Source organism: Rutilus rutilus (assembly GCF_951802725.1).
Source record: "Rutilus rutilus genome assembly, chromosome: 12".
In the NCBI taxonomy this organism is placed as follows: Eukaryota; Metazoa; Chordata; class Actinopteri; order Cypriniformes; family Leuciscidae; genus Rutilus; species Rutilus rutilus.
Genome location: NC_140217.1, coordinates 20,441,470 through 20,460,469, shown reverse-complemented (window position 1 = coordinate 20,460,469; position 19,000 = coordinate 20,441,470). Strand labels below are relative to the sequence as shown.

At 39.6% G+C, this 19,000-nt stretch overlaps 1 protein-coding gene across 3 annotated transcripts in view; it reads left to right on the top strand.

Moving 5' to 3' along the window:
- The window catches only part of rhbdl3 (rhomboid, veinlet-like 3), a 125,231-nt gene extending 106,231 nt beyond the window's left edge, over positions 1–19,000 (top strand). For all 3 annotated transcript variants that reach the window (XM_084426737.1, XM_084426736.1, XM_084426735.1), the window contains 3 exons: positions 12,528–12,628; positions 16,415–16,475; positions 18,599–19,000. In XM_084426737.1, the coding sequence (XP_084282863.1) occupies positions 12,528–12,628; positions 16,415–16,475; positions 18,599–18,870 (434 nt within the window). In that variant the 3' untranslated portion in view covers positions 18,871–19,000. The remainder of the gene's footprint in view (positions 1–12,527; positions 12,629–16,414; positions 16,476–18,598) is intronic.

Sequence of the window (19,000 nt, the reverse complement as noted above, 5' to 3'; positions counted from 1 at the left end):
CTACTTTTTCACTAGTAGGCGTTCTCTGTCAGCGAAATGTGCCTAGTTCAGTCCGGCATACTCTTACGTGATCCTGAGACCCTGGCCAGGCTATTTAGGGATCAAGTGGTGAACTTCCAAGCACTGCCTTGGGACCTCCAGCAACCTGGTCAGTAGTGTTTTCCCCATTGACCCCTAGTTACTATTACTCTTGGTTACTATTATAACCTCTGTTCACTTATGGAGGGAACGAGGCGCTGTGTCCCTCTTGCCACAACTCTGAACTACATGCTGAATGGCTGGGACATGTTCTCGGCTCCTCAGCACAAACCTGAATGAGTGGATGCACTCCTTAAAGCACCTTGTGCTCTGCTTTTGGGGTGAGTTTGGTGGAATGGTTCAGTCTGGACAGATTGCCAGTGGTCTGAAACCTTCTCCATTGTACATTATTTTAGATACAGTGAAATAGAGATTAAGAAATGTTAGAAATGTCTTTAAATCCTTTTCCAGGCTCATGAGGTTCAACAACCTTCTTTCAAGTGGTTAGGCATTGCTTTTGATCAAGACACCAAAACAGAATAGTTTATTCAGGTTTATTTAAGGTGTCACCTTCCTCTTTAATTATGTTATATTCATTTGCTCATGTTTCTACTGATTGTTGCACCTGTTTCTTATTTTGAGCATCGGATATAATGATAAATGTACAAACATTTAGATCCCCCTCAGTTGAAATCGCGTTCTGGGGGGCACTGCGATACAACCGAAAGGGCACTTTACTAAAGGGCACTTTACCCTTCCCCAACCTTCTCATTCTAAAGAGCATGAAACACAAATCTCTAGTGGAGCATGAGTCATCAATATTTATTTTCATGGAACAGAAATGTGAAATATGCACAAGCCCTGCCCACGACTGTTGACTGACACTGCCGTATTAGCATAGACCTGCCCTGAGTGAGCTGTACACAGTCCGCCATTGTTTCGATGCAGGAGCAGCTGTAGACAAGAATGTCTTCTAAGCGATTGAGGTGTTTTGTTGTTGGATGTAAAAATGAACACAGCAGTCGTCGTGTACTCCTGACATCGGAGAAGATGCATTGGATTACTTTTGTTTTTGAAGGTAATGCGCCCCCAATCTAGTTACCTAAATGTGTTTATGTTTGCGCAAATCATTTTACACCAAACTGCTTTGTGAACGATGGTCTATAAAAAAGCAGGCTTTACAAAAAAGTTTTTACTCGAGGATGGATCTGTACGAACTGTTTGTGATCCAGCTTATAGTCTCTGGAGCGATACTAGTCACGGCAGTAATGAAAGGGAGAGCGCGCACTTTATTACAGTTCATCAGAGTTGTTTTACGGATATAAAGTTGACCAGTTTATTAAGCCCCCACTGAAAAGGTCTGTATATATTTGTTTACTGTTAGTTGTAATGTAACAAGTGTTTTTGTGAAATTCACTGTGTATGTTGATGATAATGCAAGGGAGAGAGAGTTTATGGATAAGACTTTAAAGGGTTAGTTCACCCAAAAATGAAAATTCTGTCAGTAATTACTCACCCTCATGTTGTTCCAACCCCGTAAGACCTTTGTTCATCTTCGGAACACAAATTAAGATATTTTTGATTAAATCTGAGAGCTGGATCACTCCTCCATAGGCTTCTAAGACATTATGGGCCCTATTTTAGCGCTGTTGCTATTTTCCCGGCGGGATAAATGACTCTTGCGCCAGGCGCAAATCTAAAATGGGTTGGTCTGAAGTAGCTTCATTATTCATAGGTGTGGTTTGGGCGTAACGTGAAATAAACCAATCAGAGCGACATCTCACATTCCCTTTAAGAGCAAGCGCGCTTGTTCTAAAGCGGATTCCTATTATAACGGCGGATTTGCCAGGCGCGCGCCAGGAGCGGTTCACAGCCAAAGAGAGCAACGCTCTCGTCAGGGACGTTAGGGATGGAGAAACCCACCCAAATTTACTTCAGTTAAAAAGGCGTATGATAATTTGGGTAAATGTGTAAGCTAGATGTATGCTTTTATAATAAATTATCTATCTATCTATCTATCTATCTATCTATCTATCTATCTATCTATCTATCTATCTATCTATCTATCTATCCATCTATCTATCGTAATAATGTATGATTTGCAAAAATGAAAACTGCTGCTTCTGTGTAGATGAGAGAATCAAAGTGTATGCGCGTTGTGCACACGCTACATTGATTATGGCCAAGCATGCGCCCTTAAAATAGCATATGAATAACATGCGCAACGCGCCACTGACTTTAAACTATTTTTTCCTGGTTAGTGGCGCAATTGTTTTCTAAACCTGCAAAATAGCATGAAGGAACGTTTGCGCCGGAACACGCCTCCTCTTTGCGCTGAACCGCCCCGGGGAGCGCAAGTTCATTCCCTAGTTTAGCGACGTGCTTCTGTGGAGGGAAAAGCGCGCTTTGCGCGGGTGCAAACTAGGAATGATACATGCGTCAGTGTACAAAGTCAATTGCGCTGGGTGCAAGATAGGGCCCTATAACTTGCTGGCCCAGAAAATGCATTAAAGACATCGATAATATAGTCCAAGTGACTACAGTGGCTCAATCTTAAGTTTATAAAGCGACGAGAATACTTTTTGTGCGCAAAAAAAAGAAAAAAAAAAAGACTTTATTCCACTTTTCATTTCCTTCTCTCTGGGCCTCGAGTTTTTTCACGTAGTGTTTTAGCGCAGCGCGTCTGTGTTGTACGTCACACGTAGGCTCACTATTGGCCGACGCTGGTCATGTGTGTGATGCGTGTGACGTGCAACACAGACGCGCTGCGTTAAAATACTACGTGAAATATCAGTTTGAATATTGCCTACATTGGAACAAACACTATAATAACATCTTAGTTGATTACTTTATTTTTGACAAAACATAATATATATATATATTTAAAGGGATACTCCACTTTTTTCGGAAATATGCTCATTTTACAACTCCCCCAGAGTTAAACAGTTGAGTTTTACCGTTTTAGAATCCATTCAGCCGAACTCCGGGTCTGACGGTACCACTTTTAGCATAGCTTAGCATAGATCATTGATTCTGACGAGTCCAGTAGCATTTCTTTCAAAATGACCAAAGAGTTTCAATATTTTTCCTATTTAAAACTTGACTCTTCTGTAGTTAAACCGTGTACTAAGATCGACGGAAAATGAAAAGTTGCGATTTTCTAAGCCTATATGGCTAGGAACTACTCTCATTCCGGCGTAATAATCAAGGAACTGTGCGGCTGTACCATGAGTCCAGCAGGCGTAATGATATGACGCAGCGCCTGAAAAAAGTCCCCAGCTCGGTAACTTCTTCCAACGTGACCGGGACTAAGTTTGTCTAACCTATTAGACCTATTTCCAGGCGCTGCGCATAGATTATTTGCGTTTGAATAGCGCGCGCTCTCCGTGGGCGGGGTCACATTAAAACATAATGAGCTGAGATGAGAATGACTGACATCTCTCTCTTTTCATATATATTACATAAACTGAGAATATTTGTTTTTTATAAAAATTACTTAATTTAAAAGAAGATAATTCAAGCTTCATGCCTGTGTGTCTGTATGGCTGTTTGACTGAGTATTCGCTGAGTTACAGTTCATTTTCGGACGCGTTTCAGAATGGACTTCACTGACAGAGAGAAAGCAGAACTCGCATCATGTTTATTTTTCTTTATTTGGCAAAAAGCACAACACTTTGTTTTTATTGTGAGTATACACACAAAAAAATACACACTTAACATGATCAATTGATGTATGAAACTTGTATGGAAGATCAAAGTCAACAGAGTATTTTGAGTCTCTTTTGCACTGATAAGGAAAAAAGCGAGCTGGTATCGCCGGTGATACCGCCGACCCCAGGGGGTTAAAACAGGATTGTACTAATAGTGGATAAAAGCAAGATGACAAATAAGTTATAACCGTGATTAAACTCTCCATACACAATATATTCTCTGGCTCTGTAGGGATTATTGTCCGACTCCGGTTCGAACTGAACACTGCTAATACAGTTTCTGTTCTGACATTTTCATTCAGTGAGATGAGATTGTCCTGCACTGGAGCACAAGCTCTTGAAGCTCCGCCCTCTTCTTGAAAGTATGCCAGAGGCACCAGCTCATTTGCATTTAAAGGGACACACAAAAACGGCTAGTTTAATGAGGTTCATTGCACTTAATCCAGCCAATCTCAGTTTACTTGTGTTTAAACTAATGAAATAAACAAAGTTGAAATCCTGAAAACTCATAAAATCAAGTAGAAATCCCAGAAAGATGGATGGAAGCAAACATGTTGGTATAACATAATGATTATATAATTATATCCATGGTCCAGCCATGTGCTTTCAGACTTGTGAAGATTAACAAATGGAAAGCTGATTAAACACTACAAACACTCTGAGCTTTTCCAACATTAGAAAACCTCTCACAACAGTCTGAACCCCCTGCTGAGCAGAACAGTGAGGTAAAAAAAAAAAAGGAGAATGCAAGAAAAACAGAGAGATGAAGAGGCACAGATAGTGAAAGTGAGAAAGATGCAGACCAAAGGAGAGAAGAAAGGAGGTGAAACCCACCTGCATTTTCCATCAGCTGTAGGATTTGATTTGAAGTGGAAATGTCATTTCATTCTCCCTGATGACATTAGCAGCTAATATCAGTGTGTGTGTGCGTGTATTCTCCTGGGGAATCAGCAGCAGATGTCATACACAGAGGGGAGAAGTTTAACCCCAGCCCTCACTTTACTGCAGCAGTAAAGCAGCAGAGCTGGGAAATTAGTCATACATTTCTGGAATATTTTGGAGAAGACTCCAGTAAGAAGTTGAAATGCTAATGGCTGTTTGTAGAGCTTGCAGGGTATATAAACAGGTTTGGTTATGTAAAGATGGTTAATCTTATATTGTACTATTTGTCAAATACCTGTGAATTATAATACCAGATGACTTAACTGTTCTGATTATTAGCCCTAAACTGAGTGACAGAGAGAAAAACTTCACACTGTGTGAAGTTTTGCCCTCTGCTGCTTTAATTCCTCGAGCTCTTAAAATCGGAATGGATTCTGATTGGCTGTCAATGTTTTTATCATTCATCAGCTGGAAAAAAATAATTCAGTGATATTGTTTTTCTGTGTCCTTATCGTTATATGGCCCTATACACCTGGCGCAATTCAGAGCCAGGCGCGACACATGGGTTTTTTGCTAGTTTCAGCCCGACGCAGTTATCATTTTCTCGTCCTGCGCCATGTTGTTTAAATAGCAAATGCATTTGCGCCCATTTGTGCGCCCATGGGCATGCTGGTCTGAAAACAAGGTGTGTTCAGGCGCATTGTTGGCGTGTTGCTATTTTGAGGCAACTGAAATAGACTGCGCCCTTCACCAACTGAAACCTGGTCTAAAGTTAATGGCGCAATATTTATTTATATTTTTTTAAAGAGCGCTTTAGTAATGTGCGCCTATGGCGGGTCCACAACGCGTGTACACTTTCCTCGCTAGAGAAGCGTTCAGTTTTTCCGCTTGCAAATTCCAACATGTAAATAGTGAATCTGCCATGGCACATGCACAACTGGCTTTTAAAGGGAATGGAAGAAGATTCTGTTTGGTATATTGCACGTTACGCCCAAAACACACCCATGATAATACAAATAAGCAATTGATAAAGCTTGGGTTGCTGAATATTAGATCCCTTACTTAAAAAGTACTTATTGTTAATGATATGCTTACAGACTATAACCTAGATGTGCTGTGTTTGACAGAAACCTGGCTAAAACCAAACGATTACATTACTTTAAATGAGTCCACCCGCCAAGATTACTGTTATAAACATGAGCTTCATCTGAAAGGCAAAGGGGGAAGTGTTGCTGTAATTTATAGTAATATTTTTAGAATTACTTAGAAGTCTAGTTTCAAATATAATTATTTTGAAGTGTTGGTGCTTAATATAGCAGTATATAGTGTAAATGATAAATCACGTTTGAGATTTGTGCTGGCTACTGTATACAGGCCACCAGGGCACCATACAGACTTTATCAAAGAATTTGCTGACATTCTATCAGAGTTAGTACTGGTTGCAGATAAAGTCATAATTGTTGGTGATTTTAATATACATGTAGATAACGAAAAAGATGCATTGGTACTGGCATTTAAAGACATTCTTAACTCTATTGGAGTTAGACAACATGTGTCAGGACCTACTCATTGTTGTAATCATACCCTAGATCTAATATTATCACACGGAATCAATGTTGATGCCGTTGAAATGCTGCAGCAGAGTGATGACATCTCAGATCATTATCTAGTCTTGTGTAAACTTCATTTAGCCAAGGCTGCAAAGCCGACTCCATGTTACAAATATGTTAGACCTATCACTTCTGCCACTAAAGATTGCTTTATTAATAATCTTCCTGATCAGTTTCATCATCTCAGCATCCCAGATAGCTTACAAGAACTCGATATTGCGACAGAAACTTTTAACTCTCTCTTTTCCAGCACTTTAGACACAGTTGCTCCATTGTGCTTAAAAAAGATGAAAGAAAATAGTCCAACGCCGTGGTACAACGAGCACACTCAGGCCCTTAAGAGAGCAGCCATAAAAATGGAGCGCAACTGGAAGAAAACAAAACTAGAGGTATTTCGCATTTCATGGAAAGAGAGCTTGATTGCATACAAAGAGGCCTTAAAAGCTGCTAGATCTTATTTTTCAACCCTATTAGAAGAAAATAAACAAAATCCTAGGTATTTATTTGAAACAGTGGCTAAACTAAAGAAAAATTAAGCTTCAAGCACAGAAGTTTTCAAGCAGCACAGCAGTAATGACTTTATGAACTTCTTCACTTATAAGATTGATAATATCAGGGAGAAAATTATAACTATGCAACCATCTACTACAGTATCGCATCAGGCAGTGCATTGTTGTGTCCCTAAGGAAAAATTTGATTCATTCATTGCTATAGAAGAGGAAGAATCCGTTAAACTCGTTAAATCATCTAAATCGACAACATGTATGTTAGACCCTATACCGACTAAGCTACTGAAAGAGATGCTTCCAGAGGTCATAGATCCTCTTCTTAATATCATTCATTCATCTTTGTCATTAGGACACGTACCAAAAACTTTGAAGCTGGCTATGATTAAACCGCTTGTTAAAAAACCACAACTTGATCGTACAGAATTAGTCAATTACAGGCCGATCTCGAATCTACCTTTTCTGTCAAAGATACTAGAAAAGGTGGTATCCTCAGAACTATGTTCCTTTTTAGAAAGAAATGATATCTGCGAGGATTTTCAGTTAGGTTTGGACCGTACCATAGTACTGAGACTGCTCTCATTAGAGTTACAAATGATTTGCTCTTATCATCCGATCGTGGTTGTATCTCTCTATTAGTGTTACTCGATCTTAGTGCTGCATTTGATACTATTGACCACAACATTCTTTTAAATAGACTCGAAAATTATGTTGGCATTAGTGGAATTGCATTAGCATGGTTTAAATCATACTTATCTGACCGTTATCAGTTTGTAGCATTAAATGAAGAGATGTCTCATCGATCACTAGTTCAGTATGGCATACCACAAGGCTCAGTACTAGAGTTCTCAACGGGTCGGGTCGGCCCGACAAACCCGACGGGACCCGCGGGTTCGGGCCGGGTTCGGGTCGAAAATATAATCAAATGACTCGGGTCGAAAATATAATCAAATGACTCGGGTCGGGTCGGACCTCGGGCTTAATCTTTTCCAGTCAGTGAAAAAAAAAAACATTTATTAATCATCGCTGCTGTTCACCGTAAAGAAAGTCTGGCTGCTGCGTGCAAGCACATCACGGAGAGGGGCGGGGGCAGACCTGACGCCGCTGCGTGCACGCCTTTAGCCTGGAGAAGAAGATGGAGTTGGTGAAAAGTAAACTTGCCTCAGGTGAATTCACCGTCGCTACTACAGTCTATTTATATATTTAAAGTTTATTGTTTCAGTTGTTTGTATTGTTAAAAGGCGTGAACATTAAAGGTTGATTTGAATTTCCGTCTGCTGGTCATGATAATACGTGTATGAGAAAAAAAAAATCCGACGCGGCATCGAGCCGCGGGCCGGGTTCGGGCAGATAATTCATGTTGATGTGTCGGGTTACATCGGGTCCGGGCTTTAAAAGCCACGGGCCGGGTCGGGTCGGGTTGTTATTTTCAGGCCCGTTGAGAACTCTACTCAGTACTAGGACCGTTGCTTTTCACTCTGTACATGCTACCCTTAGGAGATATCATTAGGAAGCATGGAATTAGTTTTCACTGTTATGCTGATGATACTCAGCTCTATATTTCTTCACGCCCTGACGAAACTTACCAATTCACAAAATTAACGGAATGCGTAGGTGATGACTAGTAATTTCCTACTACTTAATTCTGAAAAAACAGAGATTCTAATTATTGGACAAAAAACTTCCTCACGTAATGATCTAGAATACTGTCTAACACTTGATAGCTGCTCTGTCAAGTCTACGTCGTCGGTTAGGAACCTGGGTGTGTTCTTTGATACCAATCTTTTATTTGAAAGTCACGTGTCTAGTATCTGTAAAACCGCATTTTTCCATCTTAAAAATATATCTAAATGATGTCATATGCTCTCATTGACAAATGCGGAACAATTAGTCCATGCGTTCATGACATCAAGGCTAGATTATTGTAATGCTATTATGGGTGGTTGCCCTGCACACTTAATAAACAAATTACAACTGGTCCAAAACGCAGCAGCTAGAGTTCTTACCAGAACCAGGAAGTATGATCATATTAGCCCAGTTCTGTCAACACTGCACTGGCTCCCTATTAAACATCGTATAAATTTTAAAATATTGCTGATTACTTACAAAGATCTAAATGGTTTAGCTCCGCAGTACTTGAGTGAGCTTTAACGCATTATAGTCCTTCACGTCTATTGCGATCTCAAAATTCCGGCCAGTTGATAATATCTAGAATATCAAAATCAACTGCTGGCGGTAGATCCTTTTCCTATTTAGCACCAAAACTTTGGAACAGTCTTCCTAACATTGTCCGGGAAGCAGACACACTCTGTCAGTTCAAAGCTAGACTAAAAACACATCTCTTTGACCTAGCATACACATAACACATTATAGACTTTTATAATTCAATGTTAGGCAGCATAAATTAGGTCAGCCGGAACAGGGAACACTTCCCATAAATCCTGATGTACTCGTTACATCATAAGAAGAATGGCGTCTACGCTAATATTAGTCTCTCTGTTTATCTCGGTTTACCGCAGTCCGCCGGATCCAGGCTGTATCCAGATCTGATGAAGGACCTGCGCCTGGACGTGACGACAGCGCAGTCCTGAAATGTCAACTAGGCTCTTCCCTGTGAAGGCCTCCCTCCCCTCCCTTTACCTCTTTACAGATAAAGCGTTGTCGGGATAATTCCGGTTCGTGTGGCTACGTGGAAGCGATAAAAATTCTGTATTATTAATTTTAAGGCCAGACAAGTTGTATGTTGAGGGTTGATTTGTAGGGAAGGACTACACGCCTGCGCACATATATTCAAACACGCATACCTATAGACTGAACTCGTAATATGCATGTGCACGCCATCGGCGTTCTCACTGGTTCGCGTTTTTGAGTTTGCGCAGTAAGAACTTAAGAGTTTTCTGTTAAAATGGTGTTGTGTTAGCGGCCCCTAAGTTAATAACTAATGATCGTTGCGACGGAAGTGAATCAATCAAACTAAATTTAGCTGGACAATAACTTTATTCTAGAGCTGCTATAAAGCCAAAACACTTTACTTTAATTTCCTATTATCAATGTAAAGCCATTGTTGGAACAATCTACATTGTTAAAAGCGCTATATAAATTAAGATGACTTGACTTGACTTGACATGACTCATTAAGAGAATAGGGGCAACCCTTTTAGACCTTGCGCTGGGCATGCCAACCATTTTTCCTGTGGTTAAACTAGCAAAAGTGGATTCGTACATGCCCTAAGTGCACTTACGCTGTGCGCTTTAGACCATGCGCTTAGATCGTTAAAATAGGGCCCATAGTTGTGGTGTGGACAATGCTATTCTTTTATATTTAAAACGTTTTTTAGAACTATATCTTTATAATTATCGTTATAGTTATCATTCCTGGTGTGAACAGGCCTTAATAGTCAATTTTGTTTTTTCCAAGGTTCATTCTTACATTATTAAATTTGCTTCTCCTCAATCATAAATATGTGTTTACATCCTTGTGTAACTCATATGAGGGTGAGTAAATGATGATTTTTTTTTCAGTGAACTATGCTTTTAATGTCTGGTGGTAGGAAAAGGAATAAAGTTCTTTCATTTTGTTATTGCAAATAAATCACCCACATTGTACATTTAAAGTGCCATTATTACCACATAGATAGGCTGTTAGTACATAAAAGATTTGTGCACTTAAGCTATACTTTAATGTGCATATGACCAAATAAAGATGGAAGAGCATATTGAGGTGTGACTAAGTCACATTCGTCTACTAGTATTTCACATTCTTACACAGCAATCAGCAGCAGCTGATATGATAATAGGTAGGTCTGATAATAATAATAATAATTTGTTACATTTATATAGCGCTTTTTCTGAGACCTCAAAGCGCTTTACATATGGAAGGGGGGAATCTCCTCAACCACCACCAATGTGCAGCATCCACTTGGATGATGCGACGGCAGCCATATTGCGCCAGAACGCCCACCACACACCAGCTTACTGGTGGAGAGGAGACAGTGATGAAGCCAATCAGTGTATGGGGATGATTAGGAGGCCATGATGGACAGAGGCCAAGGGGCAAATTTGGCCAGGATGCCGGGGTTACACCCCTACTCTTTTCTCGAAGGACATCCTGGGATTTTTAATGACCACAGAGAGTCAGGACCTCGGTTTTACGTCTCATCCGAAGGACGGTGCTCTTTTGGCAGTATAGTGTCCCCGTCACTATACTGGGGCATTAGGACCCACACAGACCACAGGGTGAGCACCCCCTGCTGGCCTCGCTAACACCTCTTCCTGATCACAATGGGTAAGTGTACATTCACTGTGTGTGAATTTGAATGTACATCCTGTAATTACATTTTTATAAGACACTGTCACTCTCTGCCTAGAGAAATTTGATATAGTAATCAAAGGTTGCGTGTTTGTGTTACGATTTGGCTGTGTAGATACATCGCACGATGAAGGAGAATAAACACAACCGTCTTTATTAAATCCACTGATAAAAACACAGGAGTTCATTGGAGAATAATATAAACACAACCACTTAAACATAGACGATGACCGACAACAAACTGAACCAAACAGGAGGTTTTTATACACAAGGAACATGAAGGAACTAAATGGGATCAGCTGGACGAGAATTAACTGATTAGTAACCATAGAAACTAAAAGAAACGACAGGAATGAACCAAACAGAACATAATCGTGACAGTTTGCTTTCATCTCCGCATACAGCCATTACATTTTTACACATATTCACTTTTTGCTCTTTTCTTCAGTAGTATCTGTTACGGTTAAATTCAGTTTTCTGTGTTTGTGTTTGTTGTCTTGGTTTGTTGCCATATCCAAATAACATGGTCAGAACCGATGCCTGATTTTCCTCAGAAGCAGAACTTACTTGTTTGTTTTCATTACAGTGCTCGAAGTGGGCCGGTATGCACTGGTACACTGCACATGCATACCAACACTTCTCACATGTTGCTGGTAGTCTGACTGCCCACACCGCACCAGCACCAGCTCCACAGAACGCAATTTAAACCGAAAATATAAATTTTGTAAATATTTGAAAATAAATCCTTTATCTGGATTTCGATAAATCTGCTGATATATTATGAGACTCTGCAGTCTGGTCTCTGCAGGTCTCAAGTCAAGAGGCTTGTGTTATGAATAAAAATTTCCACAGTGATGCAGTAGTTAGTTTAATAAATAATAGTTTCATAATTGCAGTCCCACTTTATATTAAGTGTCTTTAACTACTATGTACTATTTAAATTAATAATATGATACAGTGCATTTATTTTGCATACTGTTTTTTTAATTATACTTATATTTAAAAAAATACCTGCATGTTACTACAGCTGTAATTAATTTCTGTAATTACATATAATTACACTGCTGATACACTACATATTACAAGTACACTCCTGACCCTTCCCTTACACCTTAACCCACCATTAAACCTAACCATAGCATTAAACCTGTCTCTTACCTCCCTCCTCAATAGCAGCAAAAGTGTTTTGCAATATAACATAAACACAATAAGTAGGCAACATTGTATCTTGCATTTCTTATGCGAGAACATTTAATTAAAGACACCTACTGTAACATAAGTTGTGACCAAAATTACAATTTTGTTATCCTTATTTATTTCCACCCCCCTATTATCTTTCAATCTGCCATCTCTTGACTGTCATTTGTTCAATTGTTAACAATGGATTCATTTCAAGTGATTTTGGCTCCAGTTTCTAAGAAAGAGAAAGTATTGGTGAAAATATCCTCAACATGTTTGTGTTATTGTGACTTGTCTGCATTGTCTTCCTGCAGGTTCATTGGCTGTGTCAGTGACGGACATGACAGCACCTGTGGTCGGATCATCAGGGGGAGTCTATGCTCTGGTCTCTGCCCACCTCGCCAATGTCGTCATGGTAATTGAGAAATCACTATTTTCCTTTTTGAGGAATTGTGATCAGGTTTTGCTCTTGAAAATGAAAATTGTTCAGCATCAATTTGTGACATTGCCTAGAAATTAAAATTAAAAATCAATTTATCACAATGGTGCCATATAGTGGTTTATTTAGATTATAGACTTCAATCTTCATTCAGGTCCTGTTTAAATTCTCTTTTGAAAAAAAAAAAAAACAGGAAGCTGTTGTAAAGTTTTTCTTTCTTCAAAGCAGACCAGGAGACGTTGGGATCACGTTCAAACAGAAGAGTTTCTTTATTTGAGCGCGGCTGCGGTTTCGTCCAACATAATCTAACTCTAATACAGTATGCATTGTAGTTATATACATTCCAAGGGGGAGGGATTACATAGAGGTGGAGACTCTGAACAAAGCATGCAAATGAAGTAGGAACACACCCTACTCTGAGTCCAATTGAATCAGCATAACTATTCACATGCTGATACTGGCCAGGAGCTCCAATTCCAAGGGCCATCCCAGAGCCATTAAAGAGAAAAGGTGAAAGTAAATCAACCTAACGATTCAACATCTGGGCTCCGAAAGGTGAGAATCAAGTGATCTGACTCATTTAAAACACAATAGAGAAAACAGGTCTGGCAGGAAAGGAGACTCTTTGCTGGAGACTCAATAATCATCTGAAATCAGTCTACTAAACTTTATCAGGTTATATACTATTGCAGTGGAAAAACTAAATTAAACCTTTAATAAAAATGTAATCCAACAAAGCCCATGACTCACTCAGACTTGTGTCAGGATAAATAATGAGTGTGAAGATCGGCCTGATTTCTCTTGTCACAAAAATTACACAATAACTCAAGCTATTAACCCTATCTGACGTGTATGTGCGTTATTCATAGGCCTTTTTTTTTTTTTTTTTGCCTTTATTTCATACACAGCTGTTCCCATTAATATTCTCAGATCATCAAATAGCTGAAAGATTGTTAGGCTCTTGTTACAAGAGTTTTAGCCATCCATGTGATATACGCATGTTAAATAGCATGTTTAGCAACCAGCAGCCATATCACCTTGTAGCACAAGACTGGTTGCCCACTGATGCTAAGCAGGGTTGAGCCTGGTTAGTACCTGGATGGGAGACCTCCTGAGAAAACTAGGTTGCTGCTGGAAGAGGTGTTAGTGAGGCCAGCAGGGGGTGCTCACCCTGTGGTCTGTGTGGGTCCTAACGCACCAGTAAAGTGATGGGGACACTATACTGTCAAAGAGCACAGTCCTTCGGCTGAGACGTTAAACCGAAAAATCCCAGGATATCCTTTGAAAAAAGAGTAGTGGTTTAACCCTGGCATCCTGGCCAAATTTACCCATTGGCCTCTGTCTATCATGGCCTCCTAATCATCCCCATATATATATATATATATATATATATATATATATATATACAAACCCGATTCCAAAAAAGTTGGGACACAAATTGTGAATAAAAACAGAATGCGATGATGTGGAAGTTTCAAATTTCAATATTTTATTCAGAATACAACATAGATGACATATCAAATGTTTAAACTGAGAAAATGTATCATGTACAATGATAAAATGTATCATTTTAAGGGAAAAATAAGTTGATTTTAAATTTCATGGCATCAACACATCTCAAATAAGTTGGGACAAGGCCATGTTTACCACTGTGTGGCATCCCCTCTTATTTTTATAACAGTCTGCAAACGTCTGGGGACTGAGGAGGCAAGTTGCTCAATTTTAGGAATAGGAATGTTGTCCCATTCTTGTCTAATACAGGCTTCTAGTTGCTCAACTGTCTTAGGTCTTCTTTGTCGCATCTTCCTCTTTATGATGCGCCAAATGTTTTCTATGCAGCCGTGATATTGTAATTGATGCAGTATATGGTCTGGCATTGTCATGTTGGAAAATGCAAGGTCTTCCCTGAAAGAGACGACGTCTGGATGGGAGCATATGTTGTTCTAGAACTTGGATATACCTTTCAGCATTGATGGTGCCTTTCCAGATGTGTAAGCTGCCCATGTCACACGCACTCATGCAACCCCATACCATCAGAGATGCAGGCTTCTGAACTGAGCGCTGATAACAACTTGGGTTGTCCTTGTCCTCTTTAGTCCGGATGACATGGCGTCCCAGTTTTCCAAAAAGAACTTCAAATTTTGATTCGTCTGACCACAGAACAGTTTTCCACTTTGCCACAGTCCATTTTAAATGAGCCTTGGCCCAGAGAAAACGCCTGCGCTTCTGGATCCTGTTTAGATATGGCTTCTTTTTTGACCTATAGAGTTTTAGCCGGCAACGGCGAATGGCACGGTGGATTGTGTTCATCGACAATGTTTTCTGGAAGTATTCCTGAGCCCATGTTGTGATTTCCATTACAGTAGCATTCCTGTATGTGATGCAGTGCCGTCTAAGGGCCCGAAGATCACGGGCATCCAGTATGGTTTTCCGGCCTTCACCCTTACGCACAGAGATTGTTCCAGATTCTCTGAATCTTTGGATGATATTATGCACTGTAGATGATGATAACTTCAAACTCTTTGCAATTTTTCTCTGAGAAACTCCTTTCTGATATTGCTCCACTATTTTTCACCGCAGCATTGGGGGAATTGGTGATCCTCTGCCCATCTTGACTTCTCAGAGGCACTGCCACTCTGAGAGGCTCTTTTTATACCCAATCATGTTGCCAATTGACCTAATAAGTTGCAAATTGGTCCTCCAGCTGTTCCTTATATGTACATTTAACTTTTCCGGCCTCTTATTGCTACCTGTCCCAACTTTTTTGGAATGTGTAGCTCTCATGAAATCCAAAATGAGCCAATATTTGGCATGACATTTCAAAATGTCTCACTTTCAACATTTGATATGTTATCTATATTCTATTGTGAATAAAATATAAGTTTATGAGATTTGTAAATTATTCCATTCCTTTTTTAATCCCAACTTTTTTGGAATCGGGTTTGTATATACTGATTGGCTCTATCACTCTGTCTCCTCTCCACCAATAAGCTGGTGTGTGGTGGGCGTTCTGGCGCAATATGGCTGCCGCCGCATCATCCAGGTGGATGCTGCACATTGGTGGTGGTTGAGGAGATTCCCCCTTCCATATGTAAAAGTGCTTTGAGTACCTAGAAAAGTGCTATATAAATGTAACGCATTATTATTATTAAACTCAAGTCTTTTATGTTGCTCCTCCCTCTCTTTCGCTGACCAATCAAAAACCTCTGTGCTGCTAAAACTTAGACCTTATCTCTAAATGAATGGAGGTATTTTGTACTGCATAATGACCTGGTCACAGCCATTAAATATTAACACTGGGGCTGTACACAGTTCTCCCTGATCAGATCATGAACCCTCCTGTACTTGCTCAGCATTTCAGATTTTTTTGTGTCAGCACTGTTACATGATCAGGACTCAGATTACACATAGTTTGTTCACACAAAAAAACTGATCTCTCATCAGGTCAAATCAAAACTGACTCAGTTATTATTTAGAATATTACATGCAAAACAGCAAGACTGACCTTGAATTAGCTGATGTGTCACAGGTGCTAATGCTTCTCCCTATGCCAGCTCTGATCATCACATCATCACGGAAAATGGCAGAACAAATTTCCATTTCAGTTTGAAGCAACCTTGATTAAATGGGGTACCAAAACCAATTCCCTGGAACAACACCAGAACAGTCTAAGAAAGAATACTGATGTGCTTTCTCTCTTACCTACTACCAATTTTGTACTCTTATCTCCTAATTTGATGTTTCTCTCCCTCGCTTCTACAGAACTGGTCAGGGATGAAGTGTCAGTTCAAGCTCTTTCGCATGGCAATGGCTCTGGTGTGCAGTATGTAAACTGTTTTTATGTTACTCATGCTAAAAATTATTTTTTTTGCTGGAAATATCAAATACTGAAAGTCATTTCTAGGGACGCAAAATAAATTGGTTCCATAACAGTTATAAGCAAATTAGAAATGATTTCATTTATTGAATATTCAAAGGTGCAGTATGTAAAATTGACAGCTAGCAGTTCAAACCAAATTCTAAATATTGGAGAGAGTTGTTTCTCCTGCCCCCTCCTCCTCAAGACTTAAAGGTGCTGTATGTAGGATCCAGCGGCCTCTAGCGGTGATGTTTCAGATTGCAACAACAGCGCTCGTGCTCGTGAAAAGCAATAAAGTTACAACTGTAGTCTTTCACATCAGATAACGTTAGCAAATGATCGGCGTTAGCTGGCGAACTAATGATGTCTAACTTGAGAAAAAATCACAATATATTTTACATGCTTTAGTTTGAAGTATTGTTAGCTTACCTGTCCAAAAGGATGAAAGCCAACTCAGGGTCTGTTTTTATACCTAAAACAAAGCGGAGGTCTCTCCATAATTCAAACGCTCTGCCAATGTTGATCCGTGTTTTCGTCCTGAGTCGATCCGATTGACGTTTGGCCTGACGAGCTTCAGCAGATAACAATTTTTTACTCAGAAAGAGTTTGTGTTGGAGTCTGTGTTGTGCTGGAGGCAGGTCGTTTTTTGGTGTTATCAGACTCCATGTCGTTAGCTGCAGTGCCGTTGCAATAGACTGTATATAAAACGGAGAGGCTCGGGAGCGCGCATGCACGTCACATCCGGTGGATTTCGCAGAAAATCCGACCCGGAGACTTCACATAAAAATAGGAATACTGGCCTTCAGAAGTAATAGCAAAACGCGAAAAGTGGATCATTGTAATGTGTGATTACAACCCCTTCACAGACGGGCAATAAAAAAAGGATTCATTTTATAAAAAAAGTTACATACAGCACCTTTAATGCTCACGTGGGTTGCCAGTTTGAGAGAGACAAAACAGGAACGAGCACAATTGACAATAGAAGGCGACGAGCCTCGAATTGAAAATACACCCAATGGAAAAACTCCCATATATCGCAAAAAAGTTTTTACGCTCGCATGAGGTGGTTTTTCAGGTAATTCGAAAAAGGAATAGATGCAATGGAAACGGGTTTTTTTTTCCGCATTTACAGGTCACCTGGCGTACGTAAAAGTCGATCATTATTTAAAGAAGGCGGGGGTATGTTTGGACAGAAGAAGAGACTTCTTTATTAAACTTTTTTATTAAACTCATAAAAGACAAAAGTATCACGGGAATACTGGATTCTAAACAACAAAGTACTGACACAATTTATCAAGACCTTGAAGCAGATAGGAGGGAGAAACACCTCATATGTACCGCTCCCAAGTATAAGGGGCTTTCCTTGCCATTAATGCTTTTATAACACGCATAGACATAGATCATTTTAGATGGATGCTAAGGCTTTTTAGGTTGGGTAGATTCCTCCTTTATGTTTAGATTACGTTTGCCATCATCTACTGCTCACTTAAAGTTAATCTTTAAAAATAACAATAATCTAATAACGCTATCTAATATAAAAAAAAAACATTTTATAGTGTTGAAATGCCTAAATTATCTCATTCAACATGAAATTTTACAGAATTTTAATATGGTTCATTTATCAGGTATCAGCTTATCCGTATCAGACAGAATTTTTATATTAATGCATCCCTAGTTATTTCCAGAACTAAAATGTGGAAGTTTGAAGAACTTTTCCATTCTCTGATGGTGACTTTCTCCCACAGATTGATTCTGTATATGGTGGTTCACAAGAACTCACTTTATCTTGACAGTACCCCTAGTATCAGACATTTACGTCCTATGAATTAATTATAGTTACCATATACCTGCAAATAGAACACTTCTACAATGACATTGAAAACTAAAACCTTTTGAATACATTTATTTTCTGCATTTTCTGTGAGTATAAGTCCAATAAACATAAATATATATAAAAAAAATACTTTATGTACTTTTAAGTTTACTTTATTGAAGATTTGCTGTATTTACTGAAATTTCTAATATAACCAGCACTCATATAGATTCTACATGTAACCCCTCAAACTAAGCATTTTCTATATTTACAGTGAGTGTGGAGTTCGGTCGTGCCGTCTGGCTCCGATTCTATCCCCCAGCTTTCCCACCGTGCCCTAATCCCAGCTTTGTGGCCCATCTGGGGGGTGTGGCAGTGGGCCTCACCCTTGGTGTTGTGGTTCTTCAGAACTATGAACAGCGCTTACAGGAACAGTCCTTGTTCTGGATCTTCTTTAGTGTCTACACAATCTTTATCCTCTGTGGAATCTTCTGGAACATTTTCGCTTACAATCTCTTGGATGTCAAGTTACCCCCACCTCCATGAAGCTGTGTGCGTGTGTGTGTGTGTGTGTGTGTGTGTGTGTGTGTGTGTGTGTGTGTGTGTGTGTGTGTGTGTGCGTGTTTGTGTTTGTGTGTGTATGTGTGTGTGTGACAGGCAACATAATTTAACAGTT